The 14,698-nt window shown below is 47.2% G+C and overlaps 1 protein-coding gene across 2 annotated transcripts in view; it reads left to right on the top strand.

Moving 5' to 3' along the window:
• The window catches only part of LOC135550379 (neuronal migration protein doublecortin-like), an 82,994-nt gene that overhangs the window by 19,955 nt on the left and 48,341 nt on the right, over positions 1 to 14,698 (top strand). For both annotated transcript variants that reach the window (XM_064981114.1, XM_064981112.1), the window contains exon 3: positions 2,397 to 2,737. In XM_064981114.1, coding sequence (XP_064837186.1) covers positions 2,397 to 2,737 — 341 coding nt within the window. The remainder of the gene's footprint in view (positions 1 to 2,396; positions 2,738 to 14,698) is intronic.

Genomic DNA, 14,698 nt, shown 5'->3' with positions numbered 1-14,698 from the left:
CCCTTTTTGACAATTTTCACTAAAAACAATCACAGTAGCTAGGTGTTCATCCAATTGGCGACAGTCCAATGTGAATAGTCCAAAATATTCATAAAGAAAATATGCGCATTGTCCCACAATCGGTGTGTTTCTACCAAACTGACATCGCAATTAAAAATCCTAGTGCACACAAAATGTACTTTTTCGCTTAAGTTTTCATGTACCGAATAAACATTGAACGTTCAATTTGTTTCCATCGCATTTTCAACTCTACCGATATTTGTGTCACTAAAACTGTTGTGTTAAATAGAAAACATGTCTAATCTGGTCTTGACACGTGCTCTCTAGCCAACAGCTCACAGATGCAGTGCAGGTAGGCTCTGCGGTAGGCTAGTCTACATAATGAGAATATTTTCATTTGTCTGAACGGTCAGTCATGCATCGATCATCATGTCACTTGAATAAGACCCTCGACATTTATTGGAAAGGAGCATCAAGCTCATCACCTTGCACTTTCACCACCCTGTGGAGTTCACCATCATTTATTTAGTCTGTATCTTAATTCAAACTCTATGGTTTCCCGAGTCGTAGTGATTTAAAAAAAAATACGGTATGACTTTACTCGCATAAAAAATGTGGATGGAAACGTGGTTACTAAGGTACTTAATTGTAATAGGACAGGACTAAAAACAAACAAAATATACTGTAAAATATACTGTGTCTGTAAAATGTACATAGTATGTATAAGCTGGAAGTAGAAGCCTAAGTGTTGTTGTTCATTAGTTAGTTTACTCCAATTAGGGGAGGGGTGGAAGGGTTAAAGGAAAATATATTTGTAAAAGATGTGTATATATATATATATAGTACCAGTCAAAAGTTTGGACACAAGGGTTTTTCTACTATTTTCTACATTGTAGAATAATAGTGAAGACATCAAAACTATGAAATAGCACATATGGGATCATGTAGTAACCAAAAAAGTGTTAAACAAATCAAAATATATTTTAGATTTTAGATTCTTCAAAGTAGCAACCCTTTGTCTCGATGACAGCTTTGCATACTCTTGGCATTCTGTCAACCAGCTTCATGAGGTAGTCACCTGGAATGCATTTCAATTAACAGGGGTGCCTTGTTGAAAGTTAATTTGTGGAATTTCTTTCCTTCTTAATGCGTTTGAGCCAATCAGTTGTGTTGTGACAAGGTAGGGGTGGTATAGAGAATATAGCCCTTTTTGGTAACAGACCAAGTCCATATTATGGCAACAGCAGCTCAAATAAGCCAAGAGAAACGACAGTCCATCGTTTCTTTAAGACATGAAGGTCAGTCAATTTTTCAAAATTTCAAGAACTTTGAACGTTCTTTCAAGTGTAGTCGCAAAAACCATCAAGCGCTATGATGAAACTGGCTCTCATGAGGACCACCGCAAGAAAGGATGGGGTTGCGAGAAATGATTGGGGGAAAAAATGGGGAACCCACAAATTCTGGCAGAAAAAAATGCGGTCCCCGCAGAAAAGTTTGAATACCACTGGTGTGGGTGTCCCTAGAGTGCAGGTAGTTGAGTGTGAGTGGTGTAGTAGGAAGTCCAGAATATGAGTATGGACTTATTGTGTTTAAAAGAGGGACAGGATGAAGACACCCAGCACTTTAGCTTCAGGTATAATAAAACCCTCTTCACATCGCTGTATTAAACTAGGGTGAAGGAGTACTCATGAAGTGGTATGGCATTACAGTATTGTATGTATGTGAGAGAGAGAGAGGGGGAGAGATAAAAAAAGAGGGAGGGAAAGAGCACATCCGGGTCCTTTAGTTTGATTGCTCCGTGTTCTGGATTGCTATATTCCATCACTGGCTGGCATATCTCTGACGGAGCAGTCTCCTCCTGCTGTTTGATGATTGGGCAAGAGTTCAGTGCATGGGTCAGCACAATTTGGATTAGGTTAATGGAGATGCTCTAGCAATTATTGACAGGGAGGAAGCACAGGCCACTGGCCCATTTATACATGTATGGGAAAATAACTGCTAGTTTGTCGACACACTATCAGATTCAGTCAAGTTAGATTTCCCTATTTGAGAATGAGGCTGTTTTTCCATCCTCTTGAACAAGTTTATGTTGTATCCATGCCTTTAGTATAAGATATAGTAGCATAGTATGCGTAGTTTACATAAGGATTTGTCAGTATTTTCTCCAAATACAGAAGTCATGAATATGATCTGCCGTTATGTGATATCTGAGCTGATTATCCTACAGGTCATAACACCCCACCTTTTCCCAATAGTATTGATGTCTCACATTGAAGCCAATCTTTCCTCAGGGAGTTGGAAACCAATGGGGACCGACTGAGGATTTGAGATGTCAAACAAGGCGAATATTTCGTGTTCCTCACAGTGTTTTATGCTTCTCTCTGTCCTCTCCTCAGGAGAGAGCTACGTCTGTGCGTCCGAGAACATCTACAAGAAGGTCGACTACACGAAGAACGTCAACCCCAACTGGTCTGTGAACGTGAAGGCCTCGGCCAGCCAGAAGAACCTGCAGAGCCTGGCCAGTAAGCAGGCCAGCGAAGCCCGGGAGGGCAAGGAGTTTGTTCGGCCCAAGCTGGTGACGGTGATGCGGAGTGGCGTGAAGCCGAGGAAGGCCGTCCGCGTGCTGCTCAACAAGAAGACCGCGCACTCCTTCGAACAGGTGCTCACCGACATCACAGAGGCCATCAAGCTGGAGAGCGGCGTGGTTAAGAGGATCTACACACTGGACGGAAAGCAGGTCAGTCACGCTCTTGCACACCTCACCTCATCACCCAGCCCACTGGGCACAAACTGGTTATATCACCGTTGTTTCAGCGTATTGTGATGTGGAATCTGTTGTTTTCAGGATAACATTTCAACCACAGAATAATGTCATCACGGTAACCAATTTTCAACTTAGACAAACCTTGTATGAAACATGTTGAATTTGTACCTTTGAAACAACATCGGATCTTCAACATAATATCCACGATAAGAAAAAAGCAATAGTCTGGGCAGCACCTCCTACTGGAGAGTTGATTCCATCTCCAGCTATCTCGTCCATGGCCACATTTTCGGGTTACTTTAATAATAAATGTCTTCTTATATAATTATAGAAAGTGTGGATGTTATAGATAGATAGGAATTATTTGTTTGACCATTTGAAACACAATACAACCACACATATGGATAATGCATTTACAATCATCGAGGATGACACACAACAAACGTGTGAAAACGTATTTCTGTCGTGATCCTCTTAAATAAATGGTTTAAAAAAAAGTACGAACATAAACATATTATTCCTAGGCTACACAGTAAACCTACTCGCCGTACTTTGGTTACACATATAACACATGATAAAACGACGTTCACGATTAGTATTTGATCATGTAAAGCATGCATGTTCAACATAGCGTGCATACGTTGTCACAGGTCTGTGGAGATCTTCACAATTGCTGTAACAATCTGTAACAATTCTAAAACTGCATTGATCACTTGTACTTTTCAATGTAATCTCAAATGCAATCCAGGTCATTTGGTTCTTCTATTAGATGAAGTACAGTGATAACACATTAAGTTGTTTTGTGAGTAGACAAAATATATGACTTTGTATTCCCATTTGACCTTTGGTGTGCTTTGAAAGCTCAGTGAAACTAACACATTTTGATGACAACTAAAGAAAATAATCGTACATTCATTTTCCATTGGAAGATGCTTGAAAGCATAGTGGTAACACATTGGGAATTCAACAAACTTTTGGCTGTCTTTTCGAGTGGGATTGGAATCTCATTGATCAGTGTATCTACCAAACATTACCCATAAAGGGAGAGCCGAAGAACCCTTTTGGAACCCTTTTTCTAAGAGTGTATTCTCTATTGAGGCTCGAGGGAACATGCGAACTGGAGTAAGCGAAGGATTAAAAAAAAGGCCACAACATAGCAGGCCACTGTGGTCAGGACAAAGCCCTCATTCACCCCAACCACAGAGACTATTATCTTCATTCAGCATCAAAGGAAACAGAAGCAACCACTGTAATACCTGGGTTCCTGAGTGGCGCAGCAGTCTAAGGCACTGCATCTCAGTGCTAGAGGTGTCACTACAGACCCTGGTTCAATTCCAGGCTGTATCACAACCGGCGGTCATTGGGAGTCCCATAGGGCGGCGCACAATTGACCCAGCATTGTCTGGTTTGGAAGGGGTAGGCTGTCATTGTAATTTCAAATATGTTCTTAACTGACTTCCAATACATATGGAAATAATCATGCAAATGTTTCCCTAGAAATGCTGATGAGGTCTGTGGGTAGCAAACAGTGTTTCAAAATAGACACAACAAAAACTGATTTGTTTGTTGCCTGTATCCCTGAAGCAATAATATTGCTACTGTGTCCTGTAAGGTTTGTAACAAAACGCTAGGTGTCAGGAAGCAGGTGCAGAAGGGTTTAATAAAGAAACGATACCGATGAACAAACATGAGAAGCGTACAGAATGTGAGGGAAAACAATACTACCTAATGACTGATAAATAAAGGAGGAGTAATCACTGAGTAAATAATGACCAGGTGTGTGTAATGATGGGAAACAGATCGTGTAATAATTGTTGCCAGGACCGATGGTTAGTGGACCGCCGACGTCAATCACCGGAGGGAGGGAGTAGGAGTAGGCATGACAGTACCCCCCCCCCCCCCCAGTACCCCCCCCCCAGCACAGATGGAAATCCCGGGTGATGTTTGGGTCCAGGATGTCTGCCACCGGGACACAAGAGCGCTCCTCAGGACCGTGCCGCTCCCAGTCCACCAGGTACTGGAGCCAACCCCCACAATGTCGGGAATCGGGCAGGGACCTAACAGCATAGGAGGTGATTCGAGTGGGAAGGCATCAACCAGGGGACCAGGAACCACCTGTCTGAAGAGGGAAACATGAAAGGAGGGTGAGTTCCAGAAGTTGGTGTGGAGTTTTAGGCGATAGGTTACCTCATTGAACCTTCAGAGGACCTTAAAGGGCCCCACAAACAGGTTCCTGGTGTAGAGCCAGACACAATCACCAGGATGGAATGGAGGATGGAGCCTTATTGCTGTGGTGGTCCGCCTGATCCTTTTGACGATGGACAGCGTGCTGAAACCACTCAACCACTGCAGGGGCTTCGGTCTGGCTTGGAGTCTACGGAGCCAGGGCCTGCTGATATCCCAGGACGCACTGGAAGGGAGTCAGACCGGTGGAGGAGTGACGAAGTGAGTTCTGGGCATATTCCGCGCAGGGAAGAAACACGGCCCACTCCCCCTGCCGGTCCTGGCAGTGATTCCTTAGGAACCTCCCCAGCTTCTGGTTGGTCCTCTCCACCTGCCCGTTGGACTGAGGCTGGTACCCGGATGTGAGGCTGACCGTGGCCCCTGGTTTCTCCATAAAGGCTTTCCAGACCTGCAACGTGAATTGGGGACCACGATCGGAAACAATGTCCTCCGGAAGGCCATCATGCCCGGAAGACCTGCTGGAATAGTGCCTCAGCGACCTGGAGAGCGGTAGGTAGACCAGAGAGAGGGATAAAACGGCAGGATTTAGAGAATCTGTCAACAATCATAATAGTGGTAAAACCATCAGAAAGGGGGAGATCAGTTACAAAGTCTATGGACAGATATGACCAAGACCGCTGAGGCACGGGAAGGGGATGTAGTTTCCCTGCTGGAGCGTGTAGGGGAGATTTTTATTGGGAACAATCGTAACATGAGTTGATATTGTGGGCAACGGCCTGCGCCAAGGTGGGCCACCAGTATTTATCGAAGAGGGATTGGATGGTGCGGGTGATACCTGGGTGTCCAGCGGTGAGGAATGTGTGTGCCCAGGTCAACAGCCGATCTCTCACCCCCATGGGGTTGTAGATGCGTTCTGGAGGGCAGGTGGCAGGAGCGGGTTCCCTCTCCAGAACCTGGCGGATGTCCACATCTACGTCTCAAAACACGGGGCCAACGATACGAGATGACAGATTGATGGGCTGAAGGACACTCACAGGACCCTCCACCGACGTGGAACCGCAGGGTACAAGAAGCAGGTCCTCCGGCATCGTGGTCCCCAGGTGGTCATTCTCATCCTCGAGTAGGAGATGGTGGGGCTATGAAGTTGAATCCATGGGAGGCAGAGGATGACTTTGTGTACAGGTGCAGCGATGATAAGGAAGGGAAGGCTTTCCTGGTGCACGGGTCCCACGTTGAGGATGAGTGGTGCTGAGATGTATGTTATTGTGCCGGAACCCAATGGTCACTTATCCAGGGCTTGGACAGGAAAAGGAGAGGTGAGCGAGTTAGAATTTATGTTCAGGGAGGAGGCGAGGGTCTGGTCGATTAAATTCCCTGCGGCACCGAAGTCCACTAGAGCTGTAGAGACAACACCTGAGGGACAGCCTGCCAGTGAGTTGGGAACCAGAAAGGGTTTGGTGGGAAACGATGATGATGGAATACTCATGGGGCCGCCCCTCTGCTCTAGTGGACCACGGCTTAGGACGAACTGGACACCGCTGAAGCTGGTGCCCCTCCTGGCCACAATAGGGAGCCCCAGCTGTCTCCAGCGACGCCGCTTTGCCGCAGAGAGGTGGGGCCACACACCACTCTGCCTCAGGACAGCCAAAGGAGGGAGGTGAGTGGCGAGGTGGGCACTGGCGCTCCCAAAGAAGGTTAACCAGACAAATGGCCATCGTGATGAGTGCGTCCAAGAATAGGTTGTCATCCTGACACGCCAACTCTGTCTCGACCTCCTCGTGCAGTTCTCTGCGGAATAGAGTGTGTAACACTGGCTCATTCCATCCGCTGGAGGCTGCCACAGTCCGAAAGGTGAGGGTGCACTCCGCAGCGGTCTGGGCACCCTGCTGGAGTTGGAGAAGTCGCTCACCTCCCTCTCTGCCTTCTGGAGGATGGTCGAAGACCGCCCTGAACAGAGCCATGAACCTCTCATTGGAACCCAGCTCCTCCTCTCCTCTCTCCCAGATGGCCGTAGCCCACTCCCAACGTCCGCCTGGTCAGCAGGGAAATGACTGTGGCACGGACCTCCTCCATGGCCGTACCCAGTTGCGCCAGCTGGTCGTGATGTTGGTGGAGTAGATGACCTTGTTCGTCTGGAAGATGGTGTGATCCTCTGCTGCTTCCAGAGGGAGGTGACCTCCAGTATGTCAACAGATGTCAGACTAAGGTCACATTCAGCACTACTACCGCCAAGTCATTATACAAACATCTAAAACGATCTTTGAATGAAAAACATACCTAAGAAGTCTCTTGTGTTTAGTTCTGTTACTGTCGATATTGAGAGACATTCTCACAAAGAACTATAATGTAGTCCCAGACGTATACTCATAGAAAATCTAGAACCTAAAAGGGTTATTCGGCTGGCCCTATAGGAAAACCCAGGTTGAGTCCTTTTGGGTTCCATATAAAACCCTTTCCACAGAGGGTTCTACATGGAACCCAAAATAGTTTTACCTGGAACCTAAAAGGGAGAGCCGAAGAACCCTTTTGGAACCCTTTTTCTAAGAGTGTATTCTCTATTGAGGCTCGAGGGAACATGCGAACTGGAGTAAGAGAAGGATTAAAAAAAGGCCACAACATAGCAGGCCACTGTGGTCAGGACAAAGCCCTCATTCACCCCAACCACAGAGACTATTATCTTCATTCAGCATCAAAGGAAACAGAAGCAACCACTGCGAATCATGTGGAAATAATCATGCAATGTTTCCATAGAAAGGCTGATACGTTCTGTGGGTAGCAAACAGTGTTTTAAAATAGATACAACAAAAGCTCATTTGTTTGTTGCCTGTAGCCCTAAAGCAATGCTATTGCTACTGTGTACTGTAAGGTTGGGGCGGTATCCTGCAACATGTACGCTGGGAGTCAGGAAGCAGGTGCAGAAGGCGAGGTTAGTAAAGAAACGGTACCGATGAACATACACGAGAAGCGTACAGAATGTGGGGGAGAACAATACAACCTAATGACTGATGTCAACTGAGGGCTAAATAACGAGGGAGGAATCACAGAGTAAATGATGACCAGGTGTGCGTAATTATAGTTGCCAGGACCTGTGGTTAGTAGACTGGCGATGTCGCTCGCCGGAGGGATGGAGCAGGAGTATTTGTGACAGTATCCCCCCCCTCTCCACGATATATCCAGATTTTCATGTCGTCATACCATTTCTGTACCATACCGGGGTTTGCGGTATTACCGAATGTGCACACAGGGGGCGCTATTTAAAGTATAAATGAATACATTTGGGGACGCACTAAACAATTTAGGTAACAAGGACCTTGATCCAGGAGGGGGTTGAATGTCTCTGCTTTAACCAAGAAGCTTGGTCTTGACATCTAGCCACTAAGCTAGCAAGTTAGCAAACCAGATGCATAGCTGGAGCCCTGAGCTGCATGTCATTTATTCAACACATTTTTAGATTTCTGTTAGTTATACTTAACTTAGTTATACGCAGCGGGGTAGCACACACCCTTGCAGCCCCTGCGAGGTCCCCAACCCCCAAAAACGTGGTTGAAGATCATACTCTCTGTATTTTCGAAAACACCCCTTTTAAACGGTATAAGCGGTGCAGTGTATCGCCCAAGTCTAGCGTACTGTTGACTTGGGAGAATGAAGTCACGCTATGTCACCGCAAAGACGTCTCATATTAACACAGTCAGGTTTTACCTGGACCGAGCTCTATTGCGTTTGTGCAGAGGTTGATCATCCCATTTTTGTTGGTGGTGTAGAAGCTGAGTGGAGAAACCAACCGCTCTACAACAGCACCAGGACGTGACGTTGAGTCCCATGGATCATGGGCGACTCACTGACAGGGTCCAACTCTCATCTGCCTGTGGACACACACACACACACACACACACACACACACACACACACACACACACACACACACACACACACACACACACACACACACACACACACACACACACACACACACACACACACACACACACACACACACACACACGTACGTCCCTGACCTGACCAAGCAGCCCAGAAGGCTAAGGTGGGAAACATCATCAGGTGCAGAGGGCTGAGACCAAAGAGTGCAGCTCCTTCAGTAGGCCAGAGAGCTGGAGAGAAACATCACAAACTTCCACAGCGACCCATCGATCACCCAGTCAGAAAGGAAGGCAGACAGAGGGAGGCAGGAGATCTCCTTTGCTACGTTGGCTCCCTGGCCTGCTCTGGTCTACAAAGACCTGCTGTGGAGTGGACACCCATATAGTTCATGTTAATCAATGTGAATAGACTCCCGTTTCATCGTACTCTTCATGACTCAGACGAGCTAGGATAGAGCTCTACATCCCAAACGTGAGTAGGACATTGCCTGTTAGGAGTGGTTGTAATGCACCATAAGACAGATCCATATTTGAATAGCCAATATCCACGTTCATCTGTATACACTGCCAGAAAGCCACTCGGAAGTGCAGCAATTAGCAGCCGTAAAGATATGGAGGTAATGACAGTGTGAGAGGGGATCCTCTGAGAGGTTAAAGTGTCTCTACCTCAGCAGCAAACCACAGCCCTGGTCTGACCAGCTCTGTCCCAGAGACACACAGAGGATACGTCGGGAGGTACAAACAACCCTGCTGAGCTGACATATAGAGACATGACTTCATTAAACCCACGCCCGAAAGTGTGTTGGCAGTGGTCGAGCGTCATTTGATTTGAAGAAGACGGCATCGTTTGATTTCACATTGTTGCTGGAAGCAAAAGACAATTATGCCCGTCATATTCCATCTGACACTATTCATTAGATTGTCCTCTTCTCTTCTGCTGGCTGTCCCATCGCCGCCCAGTGCTGCTAGAGGCCTGGCTATATTAGGCTTTAGCGCTATAGACCCAGCCCAGGCCCAGCCAGGCTGATTGTCTACAGCTGTTCCTCAGGCCCACCTTTTTGATGTGGCTGAACGGACTGCTAATCCCTGGTGTCTGTTTGTATCAGTCATCACACAGTCAGCAGGCTAACCTAGGAAATACCCCTCTTTCTCTGCCTTTGAGGACAAGTCAGGTTTCCCCTGCTTTTTTTTGTTGTCAATTGTATTCCCATATTAGTACATTTATCAGCCAAAACACAACACCCACCCTGTATTCAAGAGCATGCTGTGTCTCAACCGATGGCGGGCACAAAAAAAAAAACTCAGATGATGTAAAATAGGTTCTAACCTCCAACAAAAGTGATTTAAATCAAATGAAATGATCCACTTGTTCTAGGCAGTGTTGTGAAGGCTGGACATATTATACTCTAGGTATTTTTAGGGGTATAAGGTTGCTGTTGACGCACGGATATGAATGGCAACATGCTGGGCGTACTATATGTTTGTGCATGTGTGCGTGTAACAGGCATAAACAGTCTCGCATTCCGGAGTCTGATCAGCATATTACACTGACCTACCCTGAAGCTATCTCACACCAGGCCCTCTAAAACCACTCACAAAACCTGCACGAGAAGTACAGCAATAATATGCCTCACATCTGCTCTGCCAAACCTCAGCGAGAGCGTTCATGCAAAATGGGGATGTTTTTCCTAAACGAGAGACGGTGTCAAAAGTTCATCATCTGCTTGGAAGGCACTAGACCCTCTCTGTTTGTCTCTCTCTCTCTCTTTCTCTCTCTCTCTCTCTCTCTCTCTCTCTCTCTCTCTCTCTTTCTCTCTCCAGGAACTGTTAGCTGTTGCACGCTATACATTTTTGATCAGAATGCATTCCCTACTGATTTGAATGCTGGCGTGTGGCATGTGTACAGCACAGTTTGATGTGATATGATTGTACATTTCATATGTGGTTTGTTTTTACCTCAGTCAAACCCACATATTTGCTTTGGATCTGGGTATTATCCGGCACGCTCTTGAACCCACATGGCTCTCAGATACCGTATTGTGGAGCACTAACACATATACACGCACACACACGCACGCACACACGCACGCACACGCGCGCACGCACACACACACACACGCACACACACTCCAACCACGTGTTCACGTCACCAACCTAATCAAAGTGTCTCTGTCTCAAACTGTGTCTCCAGGCCTGAGGTTCATTGTAATGCACAGACACAGGGTTCACTTCCTGTTCTGGAGTAATGAAACACTAATGAGATGTGTAGTATTAGGGCTCTTTGTGTGCTGAAGTAGGTGAGGAGTGCTGGCTAGGCTAGCTGCAGACTGCAGGCGAGGCAGGAGAGATGTGCTGCTGGTGGTATGGTAGGGGGAGTCTTCATGCAGTGCCAGCCCCTCCCTGATCCTGCACCGTTCCTCCTCTTCCCATTCCTCACCGACAGCTGGTGTGACTGGTTGCTAGGAGACCACATCCGAGGCACAAAGAGAGCCCAGCTGGTGTGGCCTGGTCTGTCAGTCACCACATCCTGTGTGTGTGTGTGTGTGTGTGTGTGTGTGTGTGTGTGTGTGTGTGTGTGTGTGTGTGTGTGTGTGTGTGTGTGTGAGAGAGAGAGAGAGCGAGAGAGAGAGAGAGAGAGAGAGAGAGAGGTGGAGAACCAGCTCATTTCATGTTATGATATGGCTATGTGTCCTTGAATGCGGACTTCACCACTGTCTGTGTGAAGCTAGCCCCTCAAGCCGCATCCCCCCTCCTTCGCTGTCAGTGAGCAAATCGCCCACATTTTCTCCTGCGCATTCAGACCCATGGAGAGCGGGGGGCGGGGGGCGGGGTGATTGGGAACAGGATGCATTCTCCAGTTTAAAAGACAGCAAATTGGGATCTGTTTTATATTCACTGCAGGGGATAATTATTCCTTCATTCGCCCTCAGCATCTCTACAGGGTACATCAGGGAGGAGAGACTTCCTTCTCTGGCAGCCATTTTGTCCCTATTTCCACCTAATAGCTGTGTTCATGGTAGAGTGACTCACTGACTGGCATTGTCCTTTAACTAGATGGCTCTCCCAGAACAGGTGATTTCAGTTTTTTTTGCTTGCCTTTAGCCTATAACAGCGGGTTCCGTCAAATCGATCCGATTCTTTGTGGCTTTCACATCAGTCGTTTCAGTCTTTCTTTGAATCACATAATCATTCAAGGACACAATGAGTACGCTGCATCGCAGCCCGCTCGCTGTACAGTGCTCGTTATTGCATCAAGGTTCTGAGCTGCTGAGCATGGCCATAAGTCTTTTCAACTAATTTCCTACAAATAGGCACTGAGTGTACAAAACATTAAGAACACCTTAAGAACACCTTCCACCACCCCCTTTTGCCTTCAGAACAGCCTCAATTCGTCGGGGCCTGGACTCTACAAGGTGTTAAAAGCATTCCAAAATGATGCTGGCCCATGTTGACTCCAATGATTCCCAAAGTTGTTTCAAGTTGGCCGGATGTCCTTTGGGTGGTGGACCATTCTTGATACACACATGAAACTTGTTGAGGTTGAAAAACCCAGCAGTGTTGCAGTTCTTGACACAAACCAGTGCGCCTGGCACCTACTACCATACCCCGTTCAAAGGCACTTAAATCTTTTGTCTCGCCCATTCACCCTCTGAATAGCACAAATACACAATCCATGTCTCAATTGTCTCAAGGCTTAAAAATCCTTCTCTAACCCGTCTCCTCCCCGTCATCTACACTGATTGAAGTGAACTTAACAGGTGACACCAATAAGGCATCGTAGCTTTGACCCGGGTTCACCTGGTCAGTCTATGTCGTGGAAAGAGCAGGTGTTCGTAATGTTTTGTACACTCAAGTGCATACGCTAATTGGAACTTAATTCAATCTCATACAATCTCATGTTCCCTGCACAAGGTCATGCTGCTATTGTCTTAGCACAGTAGAGACCCTTCCAGTTTGGCCAGTGAATCACAGTGGACATTCACACGATTGTGTTATTCAGGTATGCTTCACGTTTGAAACGTTCCCAGGTTGAACACGTCAAAAGCAGCCTTTCTCTGGTGATTCCAATGTTTTTTTCTGTCTGCATGCTCCTCTGTTCAGGGGCTGTTTGGCAAGGCATGCTAGAGGAGGCGGTTGTCATGGCAATTTACTCCGCAGTGATGGACTCGCTATCCGTGGCAAATGGCTGCGTCAGCGTAATATGCTGAGCGCGCTCTTTACATTCTGTACATGCTACCTACAGGAACTCTCCCTCACCCCCCTGCCCCCCCCCCATGTGACCCAGCCCGTTGGTACAGGATTTGAGCGAGAGAGAAATGGATGAGCGGACCAAGGGGCGTGGCTCTCGTTATAATGCATCCTGACTGAGCAGACATTGCAGCAGTCATCCGGTGCATAGCCCAACCCCCCATATCTAGCCCGCATCAACAAGTGACCACAACCTGGGGCGGATGAGCAGAATAAATCCAATAACAGCAGAGCCACATCCGTCAGAGTCACATGGCCAGCCTGACCATCTCCATGGAGATAGCATGGAGGCAGCAGTGTGTGCATGGTGGAACCACAGAAGCATTTGGGGCCCATTAGTGGCATCACGGCTGTGATGTATGACCCTGGGGGCCTCCGGGAGCATCAGGCACCAGCTGGCCCCCAGGACTTTGAAGATCTGGCTGCCCCTTCTGTTTGACTGCTACCCTCAACACCGTTGTATGCACCATGCATGGGCCAATCGGAGATCTGTTACAGGGTGATTATGGGCTTTTACAGGCAGGGATCTCCTCATTTAACAGTTAGCTGGTGGGTGCTTAAGGAAGAAAGGTTCATGGTGATGTTGTATCATCTGACCAGTGGACAGATAGTAATGATAATGTAATGATTTGAGCATGGTTTGTTTCTGTGAGTGTGGGTCCAAAGGCCATGGTTGTGAAACACTAGATCTAAGGATGTTGTAATTGCGCATCGTAGTCTCCTTCCTTCGCCCCTGGTCCCTCTGCACTCAACAGTTCTCTCCTGTCCCCGACTCTGTGATGATTGCGGCCACTCCTTATATGGAAGAGGCGAGCAGCACGGAAATCAGGAAATCTCCTCATGACTTTTTCGATTTGATAGATAACACAGTTAGGAAAAAAAAATGTTTTACGCAAGTTAGGGGAGAATAGACTAGAAGTCTCATGACCTGGGAAACCATTTGAAGGCACTTAGGTTTGTCTCTTGCACCCCCCCCCCAGGTTCTGGACTACTGCCACTCTTCACCTCTATGTAGAGAAAAGCAGAGGAGTTCATTTTACCTCACCAGCAAGAGGGTCCTCAGTCAGCCTTATCAGATTACAAGCTGACAAAAAGAGAAGGTCCAATATCCACCTCAATGCTCCCTGAACAGTGATTACTCTGTGTGTACGCGCGTGTGTGTGTGTGTGTGTGTGTGTGTGTGTGTGTGTGTGTGTGTGCGCGTCTGTGTGTGTGTGTGTGCGTGCGAGTGTGCGTGCCTGCGCACCTTTCTTTGTGTCAGCTGTCATTGCAGTCATGAATAATCTAGTGTGTTACACCAACATAAGGGCTCACATGTCTGATTGAGAGGGAAGTTATAGTAACCAGTGCTCACTTTCCCACTAAGTAGGGTGCTCTACTTAGAGTAGTTGGCCCAACTTTGCACACTGGGATCAGGGGAGAAACCGCCCAGAGAGCCGGCTAGAAAACATGGTTAATACGGCAGTAAACCCACCACAACGAGCCTGTGAGCCGACCTCCAGTGGCACTTACCATTCTCCCCAACAATATGTGGAGACTGAATCTGCTGATTAGCTGCATGCCAGGCTTTGTCCCCCTGCTCTGTTTACTGTCTGTTTGCTGAATGTACCCAGGCTTGTTTCTC

The sequence above is a fragment of the Oncorhynchus masou genome, chromosome 12 (assembly GCF_036934945.1).
Source record: "Oncorhynchus masou masou isolate Uvic2021 chromosome 12, UVic_Omas_1.1, whole genome shotgun sequence".
Lineage (NCBI taxonomy): Eukaryota > Metazoa > Chordata > Actinopteri > Salmoniformes > Salmonidae > Oncorhynchus > Oncorhynchus masou.
Note: the sequence above shows the minus strand (reverse complement) of the source record. Positions and strands in the feature narration are given on the sequence as shown.